Source organism: Pteronotus mesoamericanus, unplaced genomic scaffold (genome assembly GCF_021234165.1).
Source record: "Pteronotus mesoamericanus isolate MK-2021 breed Mesoamerican mustached bat unplaced genomic scaffold, CSHL_Meso_final contig_74, whole genome shotgun sequence".
In the NCBI taxonomy this organism is placed as follows: Eukaryota; Metazoa; Chordata; class Mammalia; order Chiroptera; family Mormoopidae; genus Pteronotus; species Pteronotus mesoamericanus.
Window position 1 is genome coordinate 34,090,500 of NW_026555247.1, and position 24,538 is coordinate 34,115,037.

General features: G+C 45.5%; 1 protein-coding gene across 1 annotated transcript in view; it reads right to left on the reverse strand.

Moving 5' to 3' along the window:
- CCBE1 (collagen and calcium binding EGF domains 1) overlaps positions 1 to 24,538 on the reverse strand; it is a 177,966-nt gene that overhangs the window by 21,101 nt on the left and 132,327 nt on the right. Inside the window, exon 3 of the mRNA XM_054583751.1 lies at positions 2,367 to 2,419. Coding sequence (XP_054439726.1) covers positions 2,367 to 2,419 — 53 coding nt within the window. The remainder of the gene's footprint in view (positions 1 to 2,366; positions 2,420 to 24,538) is intronic.

Consider the following 24,538-nt stretch of genomic DNA (forward strand, 5'->3'; position numbering starts at 1 on the left):
TTAACATTTAAGTCAGTAGACTTAGGATAAAGCAGATTGCCCTCCCCAGTGGTGGGGGGCTTCACCGACCAGTTAAAGGCCTTGCTAGAAAGCAGAGGGACCTGCCCTGCTACTGATGAGGGAACTGAGTCAGCAGGCGGTCTTTGGAGTCAAATGCGAGCTGTCCCCTGGGGCTCCATGCCTCCGGCCTACTCCGCAGATTTTGGAGTTGCCAGACAAGACAACCTTGTCAACCAATTCCTTAAACATTAATCTCTTTTTCAAGAATCTTAACTAATATACCATCTTTTCTGAGATTCTACATTAATACTTTGCATTTTGGGGCAATAAAAACCTTTTTGACTAAAGACATCTTAGTAAAAGGTAAACAGTACTGACTTGTTCTCACAGATTAAAACACATCAACTTTTGAAAGTGTTCTAGCGAAAGCAATCGAGCAAAGGGTTAGTTACAGCAGAGCAGCTTTCAGCTCCTGAGACCGCTTTTCTCAGTTCTAGGCTGTGTTAATCAGAGGTGTTAAGTCCCGCTTTAGGGTGAGGGAGACTAGTTTTAGGCCTAGACGTTTGAAACCACCATACCTAACGTTTAACTCTAAGTATGCGGTATCTATGTCATGCGTTTTTAATTAGTTTGGGCAAGGTCTTTAACTGGGATCTTAAATTGATTGGCCAAACTTAATTCTCTTCCAGTAGCTGCCACATTGAAATATAAGAGACGCAGCTGGTTACTGAGAAAAGCTGGCTTTTAACAGAATGCAGTTATTTTGATTGCTGTGGTTCTTCCCACCAAGCCCTAACCAGTGGAACTGGCTGTCGGTGGGAAATTCAGCCTTGCAGAGGCCAAGGGCCTCACAAATCATCACGAACGATGAGATTTCCTAAACAACCCTCCTAATGCAGCTTTCTCAGAGGTCACAGCAATGGATTCATGACCTCAGCCGTCCTTCCACTGAAGGGAGCAATCAACAGGAGGGATTCACGGATTTCTGACTGATAAAAAATAATTGTTCTCCATGGGATAACACCACATGAGTTAGCTTGACTGGGCTCAAGTCCTCTGTAGAGACGTGGCCTCATGGGCAACGGTGAAGAAAACCATTTCACGTCACCCACCCTCCTGTCCCCAGCCCTGGGCAAACTAACCTCATGCTCTTCAAACGGTTCATGGTGTTTCCTGTGTCAGGGCTGGGAAACCCGGCAGCCTCTGTCCTCCTGCCTGTCTAGGCGAGTCTCCCCTCCTCCTTGATAACCTAATGCGAGTCTCCCCTCCTCCTAGAGACCACCTCGGACCACCCTGGTCCTTTGTGCCACATGTCCCTCTGCACATTTGCTGCTCTGACGGCCTCTATCGCACACATTTCAATCATTAATAACAACAGCAGCAACAGCAGCAGCAACCACCACCTACGAAGACTTAGTAAGAGGCAGTCGCTGTTCCAAGTACTTTATATGTGGTAATAGTCTTCAAACAACCATGTGAGTCAAGTACTAATACTTAGTGCAAAAACTAAGATTTAGAAGGTATGTTACCCAAGGTCATAGCTAGTAGGATGTGTATGTTATAGGCCGAACGTTTGTATCTTGCTGAAATCCCTATGTTGAAATCCTCACCCCAATGTGATGGTATTGGGGGTGAGGGACTTTGGGAGGTGATTTGGTCCTGAGGGTGGAGTGCTCATGCATGGGATTAATGACCTTAAAAAAGAGACCCCAGAGAGCTCTCTTGCCCATGTGAGGACACAGGAAGGCGATGGCTGTGTGTGAACCAGAAAGCTCTCACCAGATACTGAGTTTTTCAGTGCCTGGACTTGGACTTCCCAGCCGTGATAACTGTGAGAAATAAATGTTTGTTATTTAAGCCCCCCAGTCTAAGGTATTTTTGTTATAGCAATCTGAATGGACGAGGGCAACGTGGAACTGTGATGAACACCCAGGTCTCTCTGATTCTGCGCTATCCAGGTCCCATCTACTCAGCGTGCAGGTGGGTACCCTGAGGGCTGAGTCTCTGTCACTTCAGGGATGGGCTGCACACAGGGCTTGTTGATGCTCATGTGACGGGACTTCCAGTTTAACACATGACAAGCAGGTAGATGGGTAGGGGAGAGTGGTTGTATTCTGGGTGTGAAATGCTGATAAGAAAATTACTCAACATATTTATACATGTTGTGTTATGATTTAGACAGAGCATCCTCCATGTAACCAAATTGAAATTAGAATAATTTAATGCCCCAAGTAGAAATTACATACACATGTGCAGATAATTAGACACAAATAACACATATACATTCCAGGCACATCTGAACTTTATAGACATCTGAGGATTAGTCATGAATAAGGTGAGAAGACATAATCATTTATATTACATACCTTCTGGGATGCATTGTCCAAGAACAAATTTATACCCTTTGCAGCACTTTTTCCTAAGAGACAAACAAATAAAAAAGCATTTTAAATGGGGTGTTTTAGATAAAAAAAATATAATTCTTTTATTAGTTTTGAATGAAATAACTTGTGCCCAGGAAAAGCTGAGGCACAAAATCAGGATGAATTATTTCAAAGGAAATCTGAGATTAAAATAAAAAATAATTGTCGATATCACATGACCACATCTTCTACTAGCAGAATGTCCTTTTCACCACATAATATATGAAATTAATCCTTTGAATCCTATGAAGGGAATTAACTCAGAGATTTCAAGATACTTATATTAGATAATTACAGGTCTGCAGGGTATAAGTCTGAAAAGAACCTTTGAGGCTCTCCTACGCACCAAGGATTCACATGACTAACTACTTATAAGAAAATTAGCTAAGTATAATAATCACTGGATAATTATAACATAATTGCTAATCATGATACAAGATTGGGACTGCAACGCAAACATTCTAACTCCCACTGGAGTGTTTTTTTATGCTTGTACCACGTAAGGGACTGAAAAGGACCGGAATTGTCTATGGCTAAAAAAACATCCATCAGGCAACTCCTAACATAGATATGCAAGTCTCACGTCTCCGCCTGAGGTAGAGAAAGGGCACCACCAGCCCTGAGCGCCGGTCTCCACTGGAGAGATCCCAGCTTGGCCACGGGGTCGCGGGCCCCTAACAGACCAGCCCCTGGACAGATAACAACTATCCGCTCCGGACAGAGTAGAGTCAGCGTTCACCTGAGAGTTCTGGAGAGTAAGCCAAAGCAGGCAGGTTTAGGAGGGGAGCTGAAATTTTGACACAGTTGTTATTATTATTATTATTATAGTCAAAGGCGGGAACTAAAGCTAGTGCTCACCTTTGTTAGGGATCAGAACCTTCAAACGGGTTAGACAAGGCCTTCTGTTGAAGGATAGTTTGACACTCTTACATGTCTTTTTCCCATCGCGTTGTAGTGAAACAGTTTAAGAGCACTCTTTTCTACTTCTGCAATATTAGTATAATCTAACTATGTTATAGGTCAAACCAGTTCCTGTGGATGGCCTGCTAGATGGATTGCCGCCTGCCAGGTGAGAGGGAAACTTCAGCAATCTCTTCCCAAAACTTTTAAAATTTATGAAACTTTTATTCGATCCATCACTTGAACACTTTCCATCAAATTTATGAACAACGTATACAACTTGTAAGCATCCCATCTGGCAGGAGAAGTTTCTGAGGCCCCTGGCGGGTGCAACACCCCCACCTCCTTCGGCCCTGCAGCGCGTCTCATGTGCAGCCCAGCTGCAACAGGCAGCCTTCTTCAAAAGCATGACCCATGGGCATCCCCCACAAAAGCTGGTGGCATTTGGGATGCTCTGGAAATGGACTGGAGTGAAATAGCTCAGGCCCCCCCCCCCCTGCCTTGCAAGGACACATGTGCCTACCTGTACCTGTCCACTCGATGTGGACTATTCTGAGTCTTCAGCATATTTTATGTTGGGGGGAGGGTGTGTGTGTGTGTGTGTGTGTGTATTTAATGCATGTATCTTAATGTACATTTATTTATTCACATATAAATAAAATGTACTGATACGCATGATGTGTGACAACATCCAGAGCTTCCCCATGAGGCCTTATTTGCTACCATCTCTAGCCGAATTATAGTTTCACATGGCAAAAGGAGCCCAAGGGGTATACACTATTTATGATAATTACTATTTCTAACAGAGGTTGTGGATGCACCTTTATAGTCCATGAAACTTAAAATTCTGCCTAGTTGTCCAGAGTTTAAGAAAGTCCACATTCCTAACAATCAAAAAAGAAAACTGGCTTAATACAGCATTCATCACAATTTTACGGTTATTACTCACTGTATAATACGAGGCTGTCTGACTGAAAACTATATGAGGAAAAGCAATGCACTTGATGGTCTGAAACTCAAGCGATTCATGAGAAAGTTGGATGAAGGGGAAAAGCATGTGTTTTTGATACTCGTGTCTCAAGGATAACACCACATTTAAACATATGGTTCTACTTGTCTGTTTCTACTTAAATGGCGCATCCAAGGTGTAACCTCAGAGATGTTCAATGGCATTTTAAAGTTCATGCAAGTGGATGCAATCCTCACAATCTCTCTTTCCACATCTAAGGCATCAAACTTGGGTGTTCTGACCCTTTTTGAGCATTTCGGGCGCTTGGGATTGTCCACACAGTGGAGTCCAAAGTAACCCGTCCTTTGCCTTTTTATGAAATCAAATGCGATTTGTTTTCAAAAGGTGGTGCTCTGTCAGGAGCAGATCTGAGCTTCAGGATGGGTGCATTTCATTTAAATACCTGTCAGCTAAGAGTTCACTTCCCCTTGGCTGCTTTTCCTTAATTGCATAACTAATACCATGTCTCTGCTCAAGAGAAGAAGGGTTGAGATTCCTCTGTGTCCTCTGTCTCCCCCAGAATTCCTGGGGATACAGCATTATTTTGCATGTTAAACACTCATCCATCATCAATCACCATTTAAAATCAACAACGAAATATTCCAAAGTATAAAAAAACAAACACTGGCTGCACATGACATACTGGTTTAAAGATTACTTAGAACATAATTTACGTATAATGAAGTCGAAACAGCCCAAGTGGAATCTCCTCCCTGCTACACAAGCACTTGTTAGCCCTCACTGCAAACAAGGCTGTGTGCGTTTTATCTTTAAGCAAAATAAACCAAGACGGCGAAAGTTCATGCAGACTCAGGGGCGGCCGCCCTTCTTAATACGCTTCACGTGTCTCAGCTCAGTTTTCCAAAAGCAAATGCTTTTCTCATTTCTTGGCAAGAGGAAGTGGCGAGTAGATGGTTGTTACAATAGAAAGGGCGACATCTGGTAATCAGGAAAGGCTGTGGAGGTCTCCCCTGGGTGCCTCTGAGTAGTAACGCACACAAAAAACCATAAATAAAAAAAACAGTGTGACCCGAAATAGAGCCCATCGACCAGTGTGTGAGAGCTTTTGGAAGGAAAAACTAAATCAAGACAATGAAGATAACAGATACAGTCATCTGACTGTCTGCTGTTAGTTATCAGATTCTAAGAAAGAAAAAAAACCCTGCCTACAGAATCAGAGGACTAAAAGGGACTTCGAAAGGTCAAGTGAGTTAGTAGGCAAGAAATATTTCAACACTTACTCCAAGGCAACAGTAAATTTTCCTAAGATTTACTTGGGATTTCCTTTCCATAACTGCCAGACATGTACCAGATATAGCTGATTTTTTTAAAAAAACACAATGAGAGAACAAACTGCACTTTTTAGAGTTCTTGGTGCCAAGCTATGTGCAGCGGGCTTTAGAGTCAGGTAAATCTGGCTGACAATCCTGGCTCTGTCATTTGAAGGTCTCAGGATGTGGCCTTGGGCTCATTTCTTTTTCTTTCTTTAGAATTTTATTTGTTTATTTTTAAAAAATGGGGAAGGGAGGGAGAAAGAGAGCAAGAGAACATCAATGTGCGAGAGACACATCCATTGGCTGCCTCCTGCATGCGCTCCAACTGGGGATGGAACCCACAACCCAGGCATGTGTCCTGGCCAGGAATTGAACCAGCAACCTTTTGCTTTGCGGGATCATGCCTAACCAACCGAGCCACAATGGTCAGGGCACTTGGGCTCATTTCTGAAACTTGCTGAGCTTCAGATTCCTCATGCATAAAACACGGACAATATTTGCTTCACAGGATTATCACACTGATGACAGATGATAAATGTGCCCGGCCCAGGGCCAGCACAGCATTCTAGCTGCAGCTTTATCAACACAGCAAGAAAACAACAAAAGCCTCTCTTCCAGACGCTTCATCTTAAGACTCCTCCCCTTCTTCTACTTTTTCTTCAATGGCAGATGCCATCTCTCCTTCTGGGGGAAGGGAGGGACCCCTTTGATTTCAGGATGATGGAAAAGTAATATTTTTTTCTTCTTCCACAGGTTAAGCCCAAATAATGAGATCATGAAATAAAATTGCAAGCTCCTATCCCCTGGGATCAGGAGACCTCTTTGATTTGGAACGTGGCCAGTGGGTGGAAGGATGAGAAGGGACTTTTGCAGGTGGAGTCACGTCACACCTCAGTGCCTCCAGAGGACAGCACCACAAAGCACGATGTTGAAGTTGGAACCCGCAGATATTGAAGAAAGTGGAGGCCAGGAGAGAGCAAGATGAGCTGGAAGTCTGGTGCGAACTTGGACTTCCGGCCCTCCCCAACTCCAAGCAGTGAGTCTGACACCATTTGCCCCCGCCTGAAAGAGGCAGGAGTTATTTTTATTTTTATTTTTTTAATTGTACCCAAGAGGCTCAAGACTGGGATACTAAGCCAGAGAACTGAGTGGAACCCAGGTGCACAGGGTTCCATGATTTTAAACTTTCAATTTAGTGTATTGCTCTAAAACAATGAAGCCCTTTGGGTGATGGCTTTGAAAGGCAAACTGATGGTGGCTTCCCCACATCGTCAACAGGTCAGCCCCAAATGAAGATGGAGCAGGCTGAAAATTTGCAGAACCCAATTTTCCTAAGTCACGTTCAGCTCTCCAGCTGCTGTGGTGTGCCTGAGAAGGGGTCCCTGGGAAACTCTTCCCAGGAAGAACACAGAACCCTCAGGACTATGATCAAGGGGCTGAGGTTCTAAAAGTGGCCCTGAGTTTCTTTGTAAACCCATTAGCGTGAGGAAGCTTTCCTCTCCTCCTCGTACCCTTCTTGCTTTCCAAAACCTTTATTGAGCTTTGCATGACTTTGTGTGAATGATTAGAATTCCTTTTATGCTAGACGCCCTGAGAACAGAGCCCAATAAAATGACTCACCTCCCATCTAGGCATGCTTGGTTCCAGCCTTTAAACCAGAATATGCACCCTCCCATCCCCAGCAAATGGAATAATACCATGTTTACTACAGCAATCCGTAAACAAAGAACAAAAACAAACCCAAACAAACCTACATATTTATTCATCTACGTATAAGCTTGTTACTGCCAAATCCGTGACAGGAATGAACGAACCATAAGGAGTATATTAGGTATAACTTGCGTCTAATGTGTGTGATTACCGATGGTGGAGACCAAAAGAGTCTGATGGACAGAGCAAAAGAGTATGAGGGCTCCTCAAAGAATTAAGCGGAGTTACCATGTGACCAGCAATTCCACTTCTGGGTAAATATCCAAGAGAATTGGAAGCAGGCTTCAATAGATACTGGTTCAGAGCATCTTTCACAAAAGCTAAAAGGTGGACACAACCCAAATGTCTATCATCAGATGACTGGATAAACACAATGTGCTCTCTGTGTACAATAGACTATTATGTCACCTTAAAAAAAAAAGTCCTGACACAGTCTACGATATGGATAAACTTTAGAGACATTATGCTAAATGAAATAATACAAAAGGACAAATATTAGATTATTCCACTTATATGAGGTACCTAGAAGAGTCAAAGTTATAGAGACAGAAAGAAGGGCAGTAGCAGAGGCTGGGGGAGGAGAGGTGGGAAGTTATTGTTTAGAAGGTACGGAGTGTTAATTTGGGAAGATGAAAAAGTTCTGGAGCTGAATGGTGATGATAATTGCATGACAACGTAAAAGAATTTACCATAATGTCACTGAACTAAATCACTTAAAATGGTTAAAATGCTAAATTTATGTTGTGTATATTTTACTACGCAAACACAAAGAGGTCAGATGAGGGAGGAACATTGCTGAAGTTATTCCTCTAACCATTAATAACCCGGTCATGGCGTCGTTTGGGTTTTAGCTGGGTGGAATTACAGGAAAAAAGCTTGTGTGGTTATTCTTAAACAGGGCTAAGGAAACAACCAGAAGGTATTTACCCTTACAAGGCTGTGAGTGATAATAATTTATTCATTCAACAAACACTCATATTGCACCTACCCCAAAGGCAGAATGGCTGGTGGTTATGAGTCTCTGCTCATCTGTATCCCCACAGTTGCTACTTTTCAGAAGCACTGTTAGCTGTGAACCGTGTCTTCCTTAGTGGGTCTTCTGGTGACACTGTGGGACCCAAAGCCCTTATCACGGACTGACTTTTATTCTACCTTCACTTTGTAAGCATTCTAGGGACACCTGAATGGTTATTAACAACATGTTGCAGTGGCGCTCATCAAGAAAATCGTACCTACATGTACTGAATTATTTATAATAAATTAAGCAATGTGGGTCATCCATGGTGGTTACCAAGGCATTTCTGGAAGGTTCCTGACTGCTCCTCTACCTTCTCCTCCTGCTTGGGGCTCTGTCTACAGCTCAGTCCTTCTTACCTCCCTCTTCTCTCTTCTTCAAAGGGTGGCTCCAGCTGGAGGGTGCAACTGTCTCCTCTCTGCTCTGGAGGAGTCCTAAACTGTCAATGGCTGAGTATCTTCATTGCTTTCATTTTGTTCACCTATATTTTCTAAGTTTTCTATAATTATTTGATACCACTTGTGTAAAGAGAAAATGCTCTATGTTAAAACTAACAGAAAAATTAATTTCCCGCTGCCAAGGTGGAATAGAATAACATCCTGACGGAGTCAGAGCCTAAAGACAAATAGTCCACAGTCCTGTTTTATAAATACTGTCCTGTAATTTTTTTTCTAGTGGAGGCCCCACATTACCCATGACAGCTGCCCTTTCAGAAGGTCACTGCTGTGGCAGAGGTAACTAGTTGTTTTCCTAAATCTACTTTCTCCCCTGTGCAGTAAAAAAACCCCAATTACATCTGAGTACAGGACAACCCAGAATAAAGGAAATGTTTCCCAGCCTCTTGGCCCACTGGGCATGGTCTTGTGGATAAGCCTGGCCAATGTGATGTGACTGTGACGTGTGCAACTTTCCAGGTGCCGTCCCTAAGTGGACGGGGCACATGCCCTCCACGTGGCACCTTCCCATAGCGGGAACGTGAATGAGGTGGTAGTGAGCCGCCTTGGACAGTGAGATCAACGCCTTCGAGATGAGCAGATGGCCACGTGAAGAGCCGAGTCCATGGTGCTGTCCCTTACCATGTGAGCTAAGGGCTCCTAACAGTCTGGTGTAAGAGAAACAAACATTCATCTTGTTTAAACTATTGTTTTTGGTTTTAGCTTCCAGGAGCCTAACACACCCCCAAAGCTAAAATAACTGAAATGCAAGGTCAGTAAGCCAAAGGGGCCCAGAGAAGATGTGGCCTTTCATTTTGCTCCAGGAACAACTGTGCCTGAGCCCTCGAGCCTTATGAAATACTGATCCTGAAACAGCAATATTTGGAACATTCTTTGTAACTTATCCAAAGCTAAAGAGCTCTCTGCTCTGACAGGGCATTCTTCCCACAGAGTGGGCAGACGTTCATGGATGCTCAGCCCCCTTTCCTACACCTCCCCATGCAAATGAGGCATTTCCAGAGAGAACTCAGTACAGGAACATGTCAACACACTTTGCTAAGTCAGAGTTTTGCCCGTGGGTAAATCACTTGGGAATTAAATGAGGCAGTCTTAAAGGAGAGAGTTTGACTTGTACTGACTTGGAAAGACCGAGAGGATCCAATGTGAGATTCTTCTCTCTTAGGCTAATTAGTCATGATGGGAGATAGCCCACACCTCACATGCATACAAGCCTCACGGAAAACAAAATAAACAACCAACATTGATTCAGGTCTACGTCAGCAGAGGGAGAAATTCATAGAACTCCCAAAGTGGGATTTCTACCTGCAAATTATGTACAGATGAAAGCGGGAATCTTCTATTGGTTTTAGACAATATCGAGTAAAAATTTCAATTCAGAAGTTAAGAACTGGAAGCCATTAAGTCTGACTTAATGCAACACACCTTTCACTGACAACTAACTTACATGCCAAGCCAGGCACTTTCCATAGATTGTTTAATTCTCATCACCACCCCTTTTTACATAGAGGGAAACTGAAGCAAAGAGCACTTCAGTAGCTTGTTCTAATTAGCAGCTGAGCTGCACAAATTAGGCCCAGGTTGCAGGACTCGGGAGGTCACCTCTTCCCTGAATTGGGTGTTACAGGAGAAGTGGGAATGATTAAGATTTGCGTTTAGCCCTTGAAGGCAATGTGGGAGAAATATATATGCACAGCTACAAATAACATAAGAGGGCCTTAAAAACATCCTGACACAAGGATAATGTGCTCTTTCAGAACAGAGAGAAGAGGATGAACTCAATTTCAGGGCCTGCAAAAACTGTGGCCCTCTGAGTTGCTCCTGCCCGAGAAAAATATTTCATCAGGCCCCGTCTATAGGGGCAGCCACCCTCACTGCTTACCAGCCTTGCCTCTCCAGCTTGGTCCCGAGCCCAGTTTCTCTGTCTTGCTATCTCAGCTTCCCTCTGGGGAAAATTTTCCTGTCCTGGGTTCAGGGACAAACTTTAGGATGTACCTCCTAAGCTCGAACCTTTTTTAAGATTTTATTTATTTAATTTTAGAGAGAGGGAAAAGGAGGGAGAAAGAGAGGGAGAGAAACATTGATATGAGAGAGAAACATCAATCAGTTGCCTCTCAAATGTGCCCCAAGTGGGGACCAGCCTGCAACCTAGGCATGTGCTCCGACCGGGAATTGAACTGGTGACTTTTTGCTTTGCAGAAGGATGCTCAACCAACTGAGCTACCCCAGTCAGGGCAAGCCCGAACCTTATTTAACCTGCAGGTCACATATAGGCCCAGAGGAGAGGTAGAAAAGGCAAGACTGTAGAGAGAGGGAGCAGTTAAAAAAGCTAGTGAAATATTTCAGGCAAGACATCAAGCCGGTCTAAAACAGGGCAGCGGAAACAGAAGAATGAGGCCAGGTTTAAAAGAGATTACAGAGGCCGAATCTATAGGATTTCCTAACACACTGGATGTAGTGAGTAAGAAGAAACAGAGAAACCTAAGACCAGAGATTTATTTCAGTGTAGCTGCCTGGAGGATGAGGTCACTGTTAACTAAGGCAGGTTAAACTGGGAAACGGCTAAATACGGAAGACTTTGATGGCACAGCTTTTGGGATGGCTAGAAGGTGTGCATTACATTTGGTTTGGGTATATCATTTAGGATGTGGGAGGCCTTCAGCAGCTCAGGGTGAGCCAGGCGTGACCCATGCGGGAGGTGTGCTAGAGATGGTCCTCCAAGGGACAGGGGAAGTGAGCATAATGACACCCAGAGACTTGGAAAGGAAGATGAGGGAGGAGGTGCTCCCAGGGCCACCCTGTTTTCTGAGAGCCCCTCCATTCCAAGCCCCGGCCTCTTAACCACAACTCCCTTTACTCTTGAGATTCCAGTGGCATTTCTGTTCTTTGCCACTGAGGTCATGTTCTTTTTAAGTTATCCTGGTGATATACAAAAGCTACAATGTTTGGAAATAATAGTGTTAAAAGCTTTTGATTGGAAGGGTCGATCATGGGCAGGGTTTCCATGATTGTTGTTTGATCAAAAGCACGTATCTCTGTCTCATGCATGGAAGTCACTCATGGATGGTGCAAACAGAAATGTTTTTATTAACCTATAGACACAGCCCTTGTCACATGGAGAATTAGATTTCTGTCAATAGCAGTTGAATGTCCAGGTGTTCTTGGCATTGGTGAATCATTTACTGGTAACCTTGGGGAAGAGTTGTAGCTTGAGTTTTAACAAGAAACTAACTGTAGGCAGAGCAAAACTAGCCGAGGAGAAAATTTGTTTTACTAGCTATTAGGGAAATGCAAATCAAAACCACAAGGAGATGCCGCCTCACACCTGCTAGAATGGCTGTTATCAACAAGATAAGAAAAGAGTGTTGGAGAGGCTGTGGAGAAAAAGAAACACTTATGCACTGCTGGTCAGAATGTACATTGGTGCAGCCACTATGGAAAATAGTATGGAGGTTCCTCAAAAAATTAGGAATAGAGTTACCGTATGACCCAGCAATCTCTCTTCTGGGTATCTACCTCAAAAATTGAAAACATTTATTCATAAAGATATATGCGCCTTTATGTTCATGGCAGGATTATTCATGGTGACCAAGACATGGAGACAACCTAAAGTGTCCTTTAATGGATGATTAAATAAAGGAACGTGGACATATATACTACTATGCAGCCATAAGAAAGGATGAATTACTGCCATTTACGACAGCATGGATGGGTCTTGAGAATATCATGCTAAGTGAAATAAGTCATACAGAAAAGGACAAGAACCATAAGATTTCACTCAATGCTGGGATATAAGGCAGAAAGCAATGAATGAGCAAACTCATAGCGGGCTGGGGATGGATACACAGGGTTAGGGGGTCAAATGCATGGTGACGGAAGGAGATTAGACTTTGGGTAGTGAGCACATCATGCAATATACAGAGGAGGTATTACAGAATTGTACACTTGGAACTTATATAATGCTATTAACCAATGTCACCCCAAGTAAATCTAATAAAAAGAAGAGTGTGTGTTTTATAAATCTGCATTTGCATGGCAGTTCTAGTGTCGCTGGCAACGTGCACACATAATTCACCGGAACCCTTGGTGTTCCCTGTCATCTGCCTGGCTTTCCCTGGGGTCTGGCTTCTAGACAGAAGAAATCCTTCCATGGGTTCCATTAGAGAGAGGTGGTCAGACTGATAAATAGATGCACTGGCCCCTGCACTTGCCCAGTCCTTGCTGTCAGGTTATTCTCTGACCCCCTCCTCCAGATCTTTGTATTGCTGCCTCCTCTGGTCTCCCGATGTAACATAAGGCCACGTCACTCTCAGAAGGCAGAGAGAGCAGTTTTTCTTCCCTGTCCTAAGTACAGCATTTAAGATAAAGAGTAAATAGGGCCATGTGATTAAGTGTGATACATAACCTTGAAAACCTGCTACCGTGGCTTTAGAGTCATTGGCACATACATCCTAAAATACTGCTCAAAAGTCTAGTGACAGAGGGTTCTTTTCATTAATTCTAGGGGACAGTCAAGCAAGGGACCCCCAGGAGAACTGGGCACCCTAAGAGAAGACTGGTATTTTGAGCATCGGCTGAATAAAGGACAGCGTTGGGCTCAGGAGGAGTGACTCTTTGGTGGAATCCCAGGTACTGCAACGAATGATACTATCTGGATACTGCGGTGGGAGTGATCCTTCTAAAGAAAGACGCAGTGGGGGTTGCTTTTGGAAGTCTCATCAAGGACACCAGCAGCCGGCTTTTCATGCAGAACTTCTCCAGGGGCTGAAGTGTGTTGATACGTGGTGGCAAGAAGGGGCGATGCTGGTGGGAGCACAGGTGTAGGTGCCATGGGCCCTCCCCAAGGAACCGCGGTTACTCCATCGAACTCCCTTTGGGGCCAGCATCTTGCCAGGAACTGGTGCTCTGGGGCTTTCCTTAGACAGCCGTGAAGAAGGCTATTGAAGGGAATAGGTTATGAAATTAGGGTCCACTTCTAAGTTCTACAAAGGTAGGACTTAGCCCCAGCAAGGGATCCCCTGGTCAAGAGCCAGCTCCCAGAGTAGAACAAGGCCACCCTCAGCTCCGGGCCACCCATGCGCAGCAGCCTCAGCACAGCCCGCCTCCACAGTTGTGTCGACGGGCTCCACGTGGCCGGCTGTACCTCAAGTATCAGGCTTCCCCACAGGTCCTGGGAGACCCCCTGCAGTGCCACTTTCTCACCTGTGACTCTCTCCGGAAGAGGATACCGCCCCACCTTTCCCTGCCCTTTCTGTATGTCCACTGTCACAGAGAGGGCAGCTCTGACAGCAATGGAGACCTTCAGAAGGTTCAGCAGGCCCCAGCTATGTGACTTCCCTTTGTTGGCTTTTCTCTGCTGGTAAAGACCCTAGTTGGCCATGGTCTCCCGAACATCCTTCTAGGAGGAGCCTCCCCACAGGTGCTGGCCTTATCCAGCAAACTGCCAATGATGTCCTTCGATGTGTACATCTTACCTTCCTAACAAGGAGGGTCTACCTGGACCCACTGTCTGATAAAAGCTGGAGAGCAGGCCTTATGTTGAAGGCAGTTGTGGCAGACACAGGACAGTGGGAGCCTCCACTGCTTGCTCTCTGGGCACAGCCTGATGCCATTGTGCCCTCTGGCAGAAGCCACAAGCCAAGGGGAGATCACACAGCCAGGACCTGCCCATCCTTTCTACGAGGAGTGTGACCCTGCTTCAGCCAGGGGCTTCTTCCCGGGGGAGCTTGCAGTGAGTCAGAAGGGCTGACACGGCCCCCTTCTACAGTTTCCGTGACTCATCACAAGGAACAGCAAGACAGGCTGTGGCTGTCCCCATTTCACAGATGAGGAAACTGAGGGCCAGACAGCTGAAGAATCTTGCCCAGGTCACACTGTGAAGAAGGGAGAGAGCCAGGGTCTCAGTCCCCAAAGCGGGGAGCACAGTGCCTGGCTCTGAACAGTCACCGATTAAGATCTGAATGCAAAAAAAAAACCTAAAACAAAACAAAACCAAAAACAAACAAAAACACCCAAAAGCAGACGTGGAAATCCTCACACCTTCATTGGCAGAGCCTGCGTGAGGCTAGGAATGCCAGGGTCACTCAGATAGAGCCTTAATCGGATGGGACCCGCCCCTGGGCAGCTCTGTCCTCCCTGGGAACAGCACCCATCTTTCCACCCCCTGCCTCTAGGTGGCGAGCTCTGGACAGTTGATTATTGAATTAGGACACAGGTGGGTAAAACCAGTCTCCCCTTCCCAAGGCACAGGTGAGGATTACGGGCAGTTGGCATTCCGTGGGAGTGCCAGGTTGAAAGTGAGAGGGTGTCAGAATTGCTAGAAAATCTGCTGAGGTGTGGAGGAAACCCCTCAAGTCTTGACTGTTGAGTAAAAGTGTGAATTGTCTTCTCTGCCTGACCCCAAACACATCTATCTAACCTCCCCTTCAAAAGTTCAGCTCAACTTTCTCCTTGTCCCAGAAGCCTTCTTGGAATTCCCATCCCCCAGGAAGGGCTTTGCGTTTGCTCTGCACATGCACATTCCCACTCTCTGTGCCTGCTTCAGGATACCTAGAAAAACCCAACCCCCCCGCCCCCCCTCGAACAATGGTTCTTAATCCTGGGTGCATGCTAGAAACCTACCAGAGAACTGTTTAAAAATCAAAGATGAAAAAATATTTATGCCCAGGCCTAAACGTGAAGTAGTAATAATTAAATCAGAATCCCTGGGGCTGGAAGCAGAGAGTCAGTATTTTAAGAAATCAGCCAGGACTGGGAACCAGGTCTTGAATGCTTTGATATTTCTCTATATGCTTTTTTCCCACCCAGCTGGGCGGCCCTTGGGGCTCGACCCCAGCCTGGTGTGGTGGCTGCCCTTGGCACTGCGCCCAGGTCTTGCCTACGGTCAGCGCTGGCCAAAAGTTTGCTGAGTGACAGCATTCCCGTTGCCTGAAATCTGGACAATTCCCCAGTGGGAGAGGGGGCATGTTTTGCTTTTTTTTTTATTTTTTGTAAGGTAACAGTTGTATGTGTGTCATCCTCTGATTTGGGCAACCCGAGAACACGAATTCCAAAGAAAATAAATTTCCCCATGTTAACATCCCGAGGGAGGAACAGGCTGTGTTGTTGGTTATCTGCTGCTTTCAATTATGGAGCCTGCAGCCAGATTCCTTTGTGTGTCCCTGAGCCTTGTAAATGGCACACTCTCAATTATTTATCTAAACAAAGGTGAGCCAGAGGGCAAGGCGGAACACTCGCCCAGTGAACTTGAGCCCAACTCTGAGCCCTTGGAATTCTCAAGCTCACACGACTTGGCTTTGTGGGCCCAATATCCTTAAGAGGAAAAAGGGAAAAACAAGGCACATTAGATATAAGGCTGTAAATTCCATTTCAGAAAGTTGTGGCAGACGGAGATGTGAGGACGTGTGCTGGGTGGGTGGCGGTGATCCCGCTGCTAGACTGCTGAGATCGAACGCCAGTATGTCACTGGCAGGGAGGTAGTCCACGAATCCCTTCCAGCTGTGAATGGTCTGTCCATTAAAGGGACACAGAATGTTCTATATCACCAATGAATAATAAATACATTCCCTGCAAAGGAACAGGACCAACCAAAGGCAGTCTGCCGATGGCAGTGGAGGAAAGACCATGTCTCTCGTGAGAAGACAGGCTCCCGGCTCACTGTCAGCAAGACAAGTGTTGCGAACTGTTGTTTGCATGGTGAGATTGTGCCTATTTCCTTTAAGGACTGGCCTGTGATGCACCTATTACAGCCTGCTGCGCTCTGGGTACAGCTGGTTCCCATGGGGTGGGCAATGGAAGCTGCCCCTGTGGAAATCAGCGTCCCCCCTTCACCGGCTGTGAAGTGTCAGCTGCCGTGAAAGACTGATTCGGGAACAATAACCCAGCTGGAAGTCAGGATACCTGGGGGTAAGAAGACCAGGAGCAGCAGCAACGACAGCTGGTGTTTAATGAGGGCATACTATGTGCCCTGTCACCAGAGTGCCTGCATTTATAGTACCATGGAGAGACATCCACCTGACTTTACAGATCAGGAAACTGCAGTCTGGAGAGGTTAAGCAACTTCCCAGGCCACACAACTGCTAAGTGACAGGGCTGGCCCCTGTCCCCACATCTTCTGACTCCAATGCCGGGCTACCTAATCACGCTATTCTACAACCTCACTCGTGTTTCCGGTATCCACCTCTCTTCTCCATCCCTGTTACCACCGAACTCAGTTCAGACCTCAGAATCTCTTATCTGTACCATTTTTACAGCCTTTGCATTCATCTTCCTGCTTCCAGCCTTTCCCTCATCCCATCAAGTGCAAATGTTTTTAAGTATATCTATTTGATCACTGTATGTACTATGTCTCTTGACTGCCACCGCCTCTAAGTCAGGTCCAATCCTTCGCAGAGCACAAGCACCCCGGCTCCACCTTCTCAGTCTTTCCTCCGTCATTCCCCACTGAGATCTGGCCGCATCAAACGTCCAGCTCAGGAGATCCTGTCTGTAAAATATGGATTCCTCCTTCAGTCCCATTTATTTACACATTTGTCTTTCTGCCCAAAATGTGAGCTCCTAGGAGGATGAACAAGGGGGCTTGTCTTGTTCATCTTTGTAATTTCCCTGGGGCCTGGCAGAAGGTACATGCTCGTTATATGCTATTCCGCTGACACACCCACTGACCAAATGAACGGGATCTCAATGTTAGAAAGAATTAGCAAAGATCATGGAATTTTTGACAACTGATTATATATTTATGAGGTCACAATACAAACAATCTTAATTCTTATGCTATGGTCTTATGGATTTATTTCTGGAATAACCATAAGAAATTAGGTTTAAAAATTTTAGCTAAAAACAGGTTTCTTTGACCTTTTATTCAAGATTTATTCCACTTAAAAGTATATTCCTCAATAAAGGTTAGAGTAGTAGCTGATCCTGGAATGTCTACCCTTTTCTTTCTTAGCCCAAGTGTAATTTTCTTGATGAACTGAGGAGTCTGGCTGACCTACAGATCTTACTTGTTTAAATAAAGAGCTGGTGCCTGGATTAGGTTGGCCAGCATATTAAATTGGGTGTGCCTTAGATGAACATCGTTTACCTTGAGTGAGGCAGACTCCATGGCAAATACTCTCAAATGATAACCTGTTGGAGTCTCTGATGTCTTCCTGACTTGCCCACATGGAGTTGAACCTAGCTAACTTCTGCCCACACTTCAATCTCGATTGAACACACTGCCCTCGATTTCTTCTTCCTCTTTGACTCCATCCCTGGTTCTTGGAGCCAAGAAGGAAGTGACTTCCTCTTCCCTTGAACTTCACAGCACTCGCTCTCTGCGCCACTCAGACCTTGTCAAGGTCACAGGGGGAAGGACACTTCCATGAGACCACTGTTGCTGCTGTAACACGAATGCATCATGGGACGCTGGGTGGTGGATTCACCGCCCTGGGCCTTCATCTAGTCATTGCAAAATATCTGGGCTTCATGGCCTTTCAGCTTTCTTCCAGCTCCAAAATTCTATGGAAAAGGCCAGAGAGCAGGATACTTTTTGAAAACTCTCTAGTGGGGTGGATGATGAAGTGCAAAAGCATAGAACTTCTGGGCCACTTTCAAAGTATCAGGCTGAAAGGATTTGGATGTTATGTTCCTCTTCATTTTCCAAAGGACTGCACAGTGGGGTCCTTGGTTGCATCTCAAGCATGCAACCAAGAGATGGCCCAGCGGGGTAAGAGGTAGCCCTAAACATGGCCTTATGGGGCCTGATGCCCTGGGTTATGTGAACTACACTGTGAAATGTGCATCATAAAAAAGTTGGGTTATCATGATTACATACAAACGCAGAATTACACAAGAGAAAAAAATTACTTCAACATTCCTTTTAGTCATGATCGACCAGTGTGAATCCAAGACATAATGCTTTAGATTAGCCAAATGTACATTCCCCCAGAATGTGAAAAATCGATGCTTGAATATGATTCCTCTGAGGGTAAGCTTTCAACTGTAAGCAGTTTGGCAGGAGAAAGACTTGGAGAACCAACAATTTTCTTACTAAATTACACAATTTCATATCTTATAACGTAATTTATAAAGACATGTTAGACTAAGAATAAAACAAAAGAGTCTTTGAAGGGAAAAGAGAAATAGAGCAGGAATTTAAGCTAAAGAGAACTTCTATGGTGGAGGACCATGTTTAGGGCTAATTTTCCTGGCAGCTGATCCCAAAAGGGGAGCTATGATGAGTTAATTCTAACATAGGTTTGTACAAGAGGTAAGAAGTTTGCCAAAAGGATGTTCATCGCTTATATCTTTAATGGGAAATAGAAGGCATGGTAAAATTAGGATAATTCGAAGAGAGGTTGTTTTACAAAGGGACCCAAGTATAAATACATGGGCAGGGTGTAGGGGAAGCTTGAGGGCAAGGGGAGGGACTCAGGGCTGACTACAGAAGAGCTGTTGTCTCCTATAATAGGTTGAATAGTGCCCTCATACCTGATCCCCCATTCAGGTCCACCCCGGGAACCTCAGAACATGACCTTATTTGGAAACAGGGTCTTACAGATGTAAAGTACAAGTCAAGATGAGATTATATTGGATTAGGGTGGGTCCTCAATCCAATGGCAGTGGCCTTGTAAGAGATAGAGGAGGACACAGAGAGAGAGACACACAGAGAAGAGAACCGTGTCTCAAGATAGAAGCAGAGGTTGCAGTGATGTGTTGACAAACCAAGGAACACCAAGACTCTTGGTGACACCAGAAGCTAAAAGAGAAGCAAGGGACAGTATCCCCCGAAGAGCCTCCTGAAGGAACGGGCCCTGATGACACCTTGGTTTCGGGCTTCTGGCCTTCCAAAGGGTAAGAGGATGAATGTCTGTTGTTTTAAGCCACTCAGTGTGTGGTGATTTGTTGCAGCAGCCCCAGGAAACTAATACATCACCCCATTTCTTCAAGGGATAAAAGGAGGACCAGTAACAGCCCAGTGGGAGAAAACGTGTTGAGTGGACCACTTTCAGCAGAGCAGTGATCTCCAGTCAAGGGAATGCTAATTGAAAGGTTATCTATGTAAACACGAATGAAAAATTATGTGCATGTATTGCAGTAGCTGCAATGGAGAGTAGTCTGGTCTGATCAGGAATTTTGATGATGTTATCTATAAATTATTTGCCATCACTTAATACATTAAGGAAAATTCTGGCAATTCTATTTTTATTCTTACTGCTGTGCATTAACAGATACATAAGAAATACTAAAAAATGGTAACAATTTTGAGTGTAATTAATACCAGGGCACACACCAAAACAATGAGATTTTGGACACACTGGGGAGCTAGCACATTTCTCGAGTCTGCAGAAACACAGCACACAAAAGAGGAACTTCGGTGCCCAGTGGAAACGAGCCCCAGTCATACCGGAGGGGATTAGGAAACAGTTATTTCATGTGAGCTGTCTAATGACCTCCTTGAAATCCAGATGGTTCCTTTGAACTGCAAGCATTTGTAGATCAGACTGATTTATTGAATGGCGTTATTAATGAGCTGGGTGAGAAAAGGAATCATTGTTTCAGCGACCCAACATGCTTTCAAAGCGACGGCATGGCCATTTTCTAGGGGGCAGGCTGGGGGAGGGAGGGACTGCGGACATTGTGTCCCACAAGGACGCTGGGCTGCCAGAGGCGGGAGGCCCGCGGAAAAGTCCGCGAGCCAGGACACCAGGCCACGGTGATGCTGAGAGTTCACGTGGTGAAATGTGAGCCGCTGTCGCCATGGAGCCGAAAGGCTTCTCACCCCCAACCCAGCCTGGGAAATGGCCATGAGAGGCAGAGATACCTGGGGATCCTTGGCTGTCTGGCAGAGCGATGGCATCTGTTCCTGTGCATGCCCATCCGTTGTTGCTGTTCGGTGAATGACAGGGGATGCTTGGGACCACTGGCCGCATTTTGTTGTGTGAGTTTTGAGGGAGCGCATATGGTGACGTATTTGTGAGGCCTTAATGATATTTTAATACTGCCCCCGCCTCTGCTCCCACCTTCCCTGTCTTCAGTCCCAAACCCCTGTCGACCCCTGGTCTGTCTGCCTTCTTTCCTTATTACCTATATGATATTGTTTTCCTAGTAGAGAGGACAACCTTTAAACATGTCAATTACTCTTCTGCTGAAACTAAATTCAGACTCCCCGCCATGGCCTACGGGGTCCTGTGTGACCAAGTCCCTGGGCCCCCTTCAGAAGGAAGGGCCTCCCTGGTTCCCGGAGCTGCGGCCTCCTGGGCGTGTCTGCACCCTCTTCGCCTCCTCCCCACTCCCTGTCCACTCCCCTGGCTGTTTCCTTCTTAGACCCAGAAATCTGGGCTTTCTTACATAAGGTGTGAAAAAAAAAGGATGCTTTGAGAATGGTGCTGTATTTATGGCCTGGTCGCCTATTGTACATATAAAGATAGGCTTGATATGCAAACCTGGCCTCAGGACAAGTCCCCATCATTCTTCCCCCCAGACCAGATCCCTGCCCCGAGCTTCTGCTGTTTAGATTCCTGCAGCCTCTGCTATGGGTGTGACTGTCCTGTTTCATTGGCTGCAAGGCCTTATCAACTGTAAGATGCATCATTATTTTATGTAACAAATAATTTTTAAGTTGCCAATTGCACCCTGACATGATGCTCTATCAGTGAAATTCTTTTGCACTTAATTCAAGTTCTTTTTTTAATCCAGTGAAATACAGGTACTCCCAGGTCACATGTGTGGACACACGAAGGAAAAAAACAAGAGATTGGTGAACATGGTCTTAAAATGTCTTCACATATGAAGTCCGGCTCTTCAGAATCATTCTTTTAACCGAGAGTTATACATTCCTGTGCTTTACCACAAAACACTGTCCCCTTTGTGCCATCCGGAACAATCCATAGAAGAATTAAGTCACTGGTACTGAGTCCTGGGGCCTCCTTCAGACTCCCGCTCCGGGAATGCAGCGGAGACATTGGATCCCACACCTCCTCACCACCTTTTGGTTCTTAGGTGTTCAAAGTCAGCTGCATACGTTGAAAAATGCTCTACTGTCCCTCCAGAACTTGTTTCCGAGCAGCTGGAACCTTTGATGCATGTTCTGATGCTCGTCTGTGTACTTCCAGGCATCGGCACAAACATCTAACTGCTGCCCAGACCTTGCAAATCATCCCAGATTTGATGACATTCGATCATCATCATAATGCAAATGTTATTACATCCTAGTTCTGGGGAACTTGACGTTCTCATTGTTCCTGACCAGGGTGTCCACTGCATCACAGTCCAGAAGCCCTCGCTCCCGCCACCAGTGGACACCAGCGTTGAAGGCCCGCTGCAAAACAAAAGCTGGCTCAGCCAATTAAGCTTGCTCAGGACTGAGAGAAAAGAGATCGAAGGGGTGGCATAGGAGATACCCCTAGTTACCCTGCAAATTGGTAGAGGCTGTACTTTGAGAGGAACAAGGGAGACAGCCTGATCTCAAACTGAGCTGGGAGCCTGAGCTAGGGATGAGGACCCTGAGCCTCTGAGCCAGGATTCAGACCCACGTCTGAACGGCCCCAAGCCCCTGCTCCTTCTGTCCCTCACAGCATCTCCTCATAAGCAAGCCCAGGGCAGACCCCTTCTCTGAGGTCGCCTGCACCCCATGCTCAGGCCACCATGGCTGCTGCGGGCACAGGGGACTTGAATGGCCTCGATGACCCTCAGACAGCTGCTGCCTGAAGTTCGGGGACACCCATAACCATCACAAAAACAGCAGTATGACCCCCACCAGCTGGCCCTGGACGGTCGCTTTATTATCCTTTTCAAAAAACAGTTTCCCACACCACACCCCTCATCTCAAATAAGCTCTTCCGGGGTGGGAGGGACCGCACCTGCATTCTTTGCAGCATCTAGCAGACTGCTGCTAGGCAGTCCAGTACACAGTGGCACTTAATAAGTGCTGATTACTGTGTCTGGACTCTTGGGAGTTCCCCTCAGTTGGCTCCTTAGTGGGCAGCACGTGGCCCTCCCAGGGAGGGAACTCGAGAACGTGGCCGCGCTCTTTGATCTGGTACTTTGTTTTCCCAAAGCTCAGCCTTTGGGGCAGCCAAGAGCAGTGACCTGACTGGCCAGTTGGACTTGGAAAGGCATGGTGACATTGTCTGCTGGCTCAGCGCCCTGTGCGTGGAAGGGCAACTTCTGGCTGCAGCTTTGTTTGCTGTGGAATACAGACTTCCCTTGGGAATTCAGGCATGTTTTCTCCTTTCTTCCTTTAAAAAAAAAAACCCAAAACAAATAAAGCCAAAGCCTGCACCCTTAATCTAAGTGGCATCTGCAGACTTTAAAGCACACACACTTAATCTTTACCCCATAGCGCCCTTGCTATGACACTGAATGCCTTTTGGTTTTAATCATTAAACCATACGGGAAAAATCATCCATTTTAGTAGATACATTTGAAGCCGTGTTGGCCAGAGTCCCTTAGCTTTTTCCGCGGTCGTTGATAAATCTTTATCCTGGAACTCCAATTCTTGACCCTCCTGACCCTCAGTTGTACTTACGGATGACGCCTGGAATTACAATAACCAGGGGACCAGGTTCAAATACCGCGGTTTTACTTTCATGTTTGCAAAGCCGAGAAGCAGGGAGTTCTGATATTTATTTTACTTCTACAATGTATGCATGTCATAGCTTTCTCCAAAGATGATGTGCAGTCGTGTAAAGCAATACATGAAACCCAAGAGAACAAAGGAAAAAAAACAGGGGTGCAAAGAAAAGCTGAGTGAGAAGGTAAAGCAGACCTGGAATGAGGCTTGAAGGAGAAAACATGCAATCGTGACGACCTACCTACTGGCCACGGTGGATGACCACATGCTTCTAAACATGTTTAAGCTGACACTGAAGTCACACAAACAAGAGCTCTATTTTAGTTAAAGACCTGTTGTTCAGGAGTCAGTATGAGATAATGGTCATTCAAATAGCAACTACTTACTAAGTGCCTACTACATGCTGGGGACAGCACTAAACACCTTCCTACTAACAGGAGGGGCTGCTTCTCCTAAGAAGGGCCCTGAGCTGCAATGTGCCCCCAAATGGTCTCATTTTCCAAACCAGACTGTTAAGGTTTCTCTCTGCCACGTCTTTTCAGGTCTCCTCAGAGCTCCTGTGCTCTGGGTTTCGTAGGTCAGCAGCTCCTGGTGTTCTGATTCTATGGCTGAGCAGTAAGTAGTTCTTTGGGAATGTTAACACAGACCCTCCCGAAAGTCCATCTGGGACACAATTTCAGGTTACAAAGCCAATGTAATCTTTAAGTTGGATGAAAATTAATTAAATTATAAGAAAAATGATCCTGTGGATAAACAAACATTACCTTAAAAATTGTGCTGGCTCTAGGCTGCTCTCTTTTAGTTCTTGTAAAATCATCTTTGGAGGGAGGTAGAAGGAAGAGAGGTTGGGGTGTTGGGTTGACTGAGTTCAAGTTCCACCTCTGCCACTTTCCAGCTATGTCTCCGACAACCTAATCCTCCTGAACCTCACTTTCTTCATCTGAAGAATGGGCACAGCAGGATCTACTTTATAGGTTTGAGGACAGGTTGAAGGGATCGTGCAAATAATGACTAATGAGGGTGCCTGCCTTTTTACACAAAAAATCACAGATCACACAAATGTTTGTGATTTTTTTCTTCTAATTAACTTTGAAGAGCACAGCTGCCTTTGTTCACAGAAGCCACATTGCCAAGGGAAGGGAACAAGGTCAAAGACTTTCCTCTTCAGGAAGATCTGTACTTACTCTCGCTCTTTAGCGAG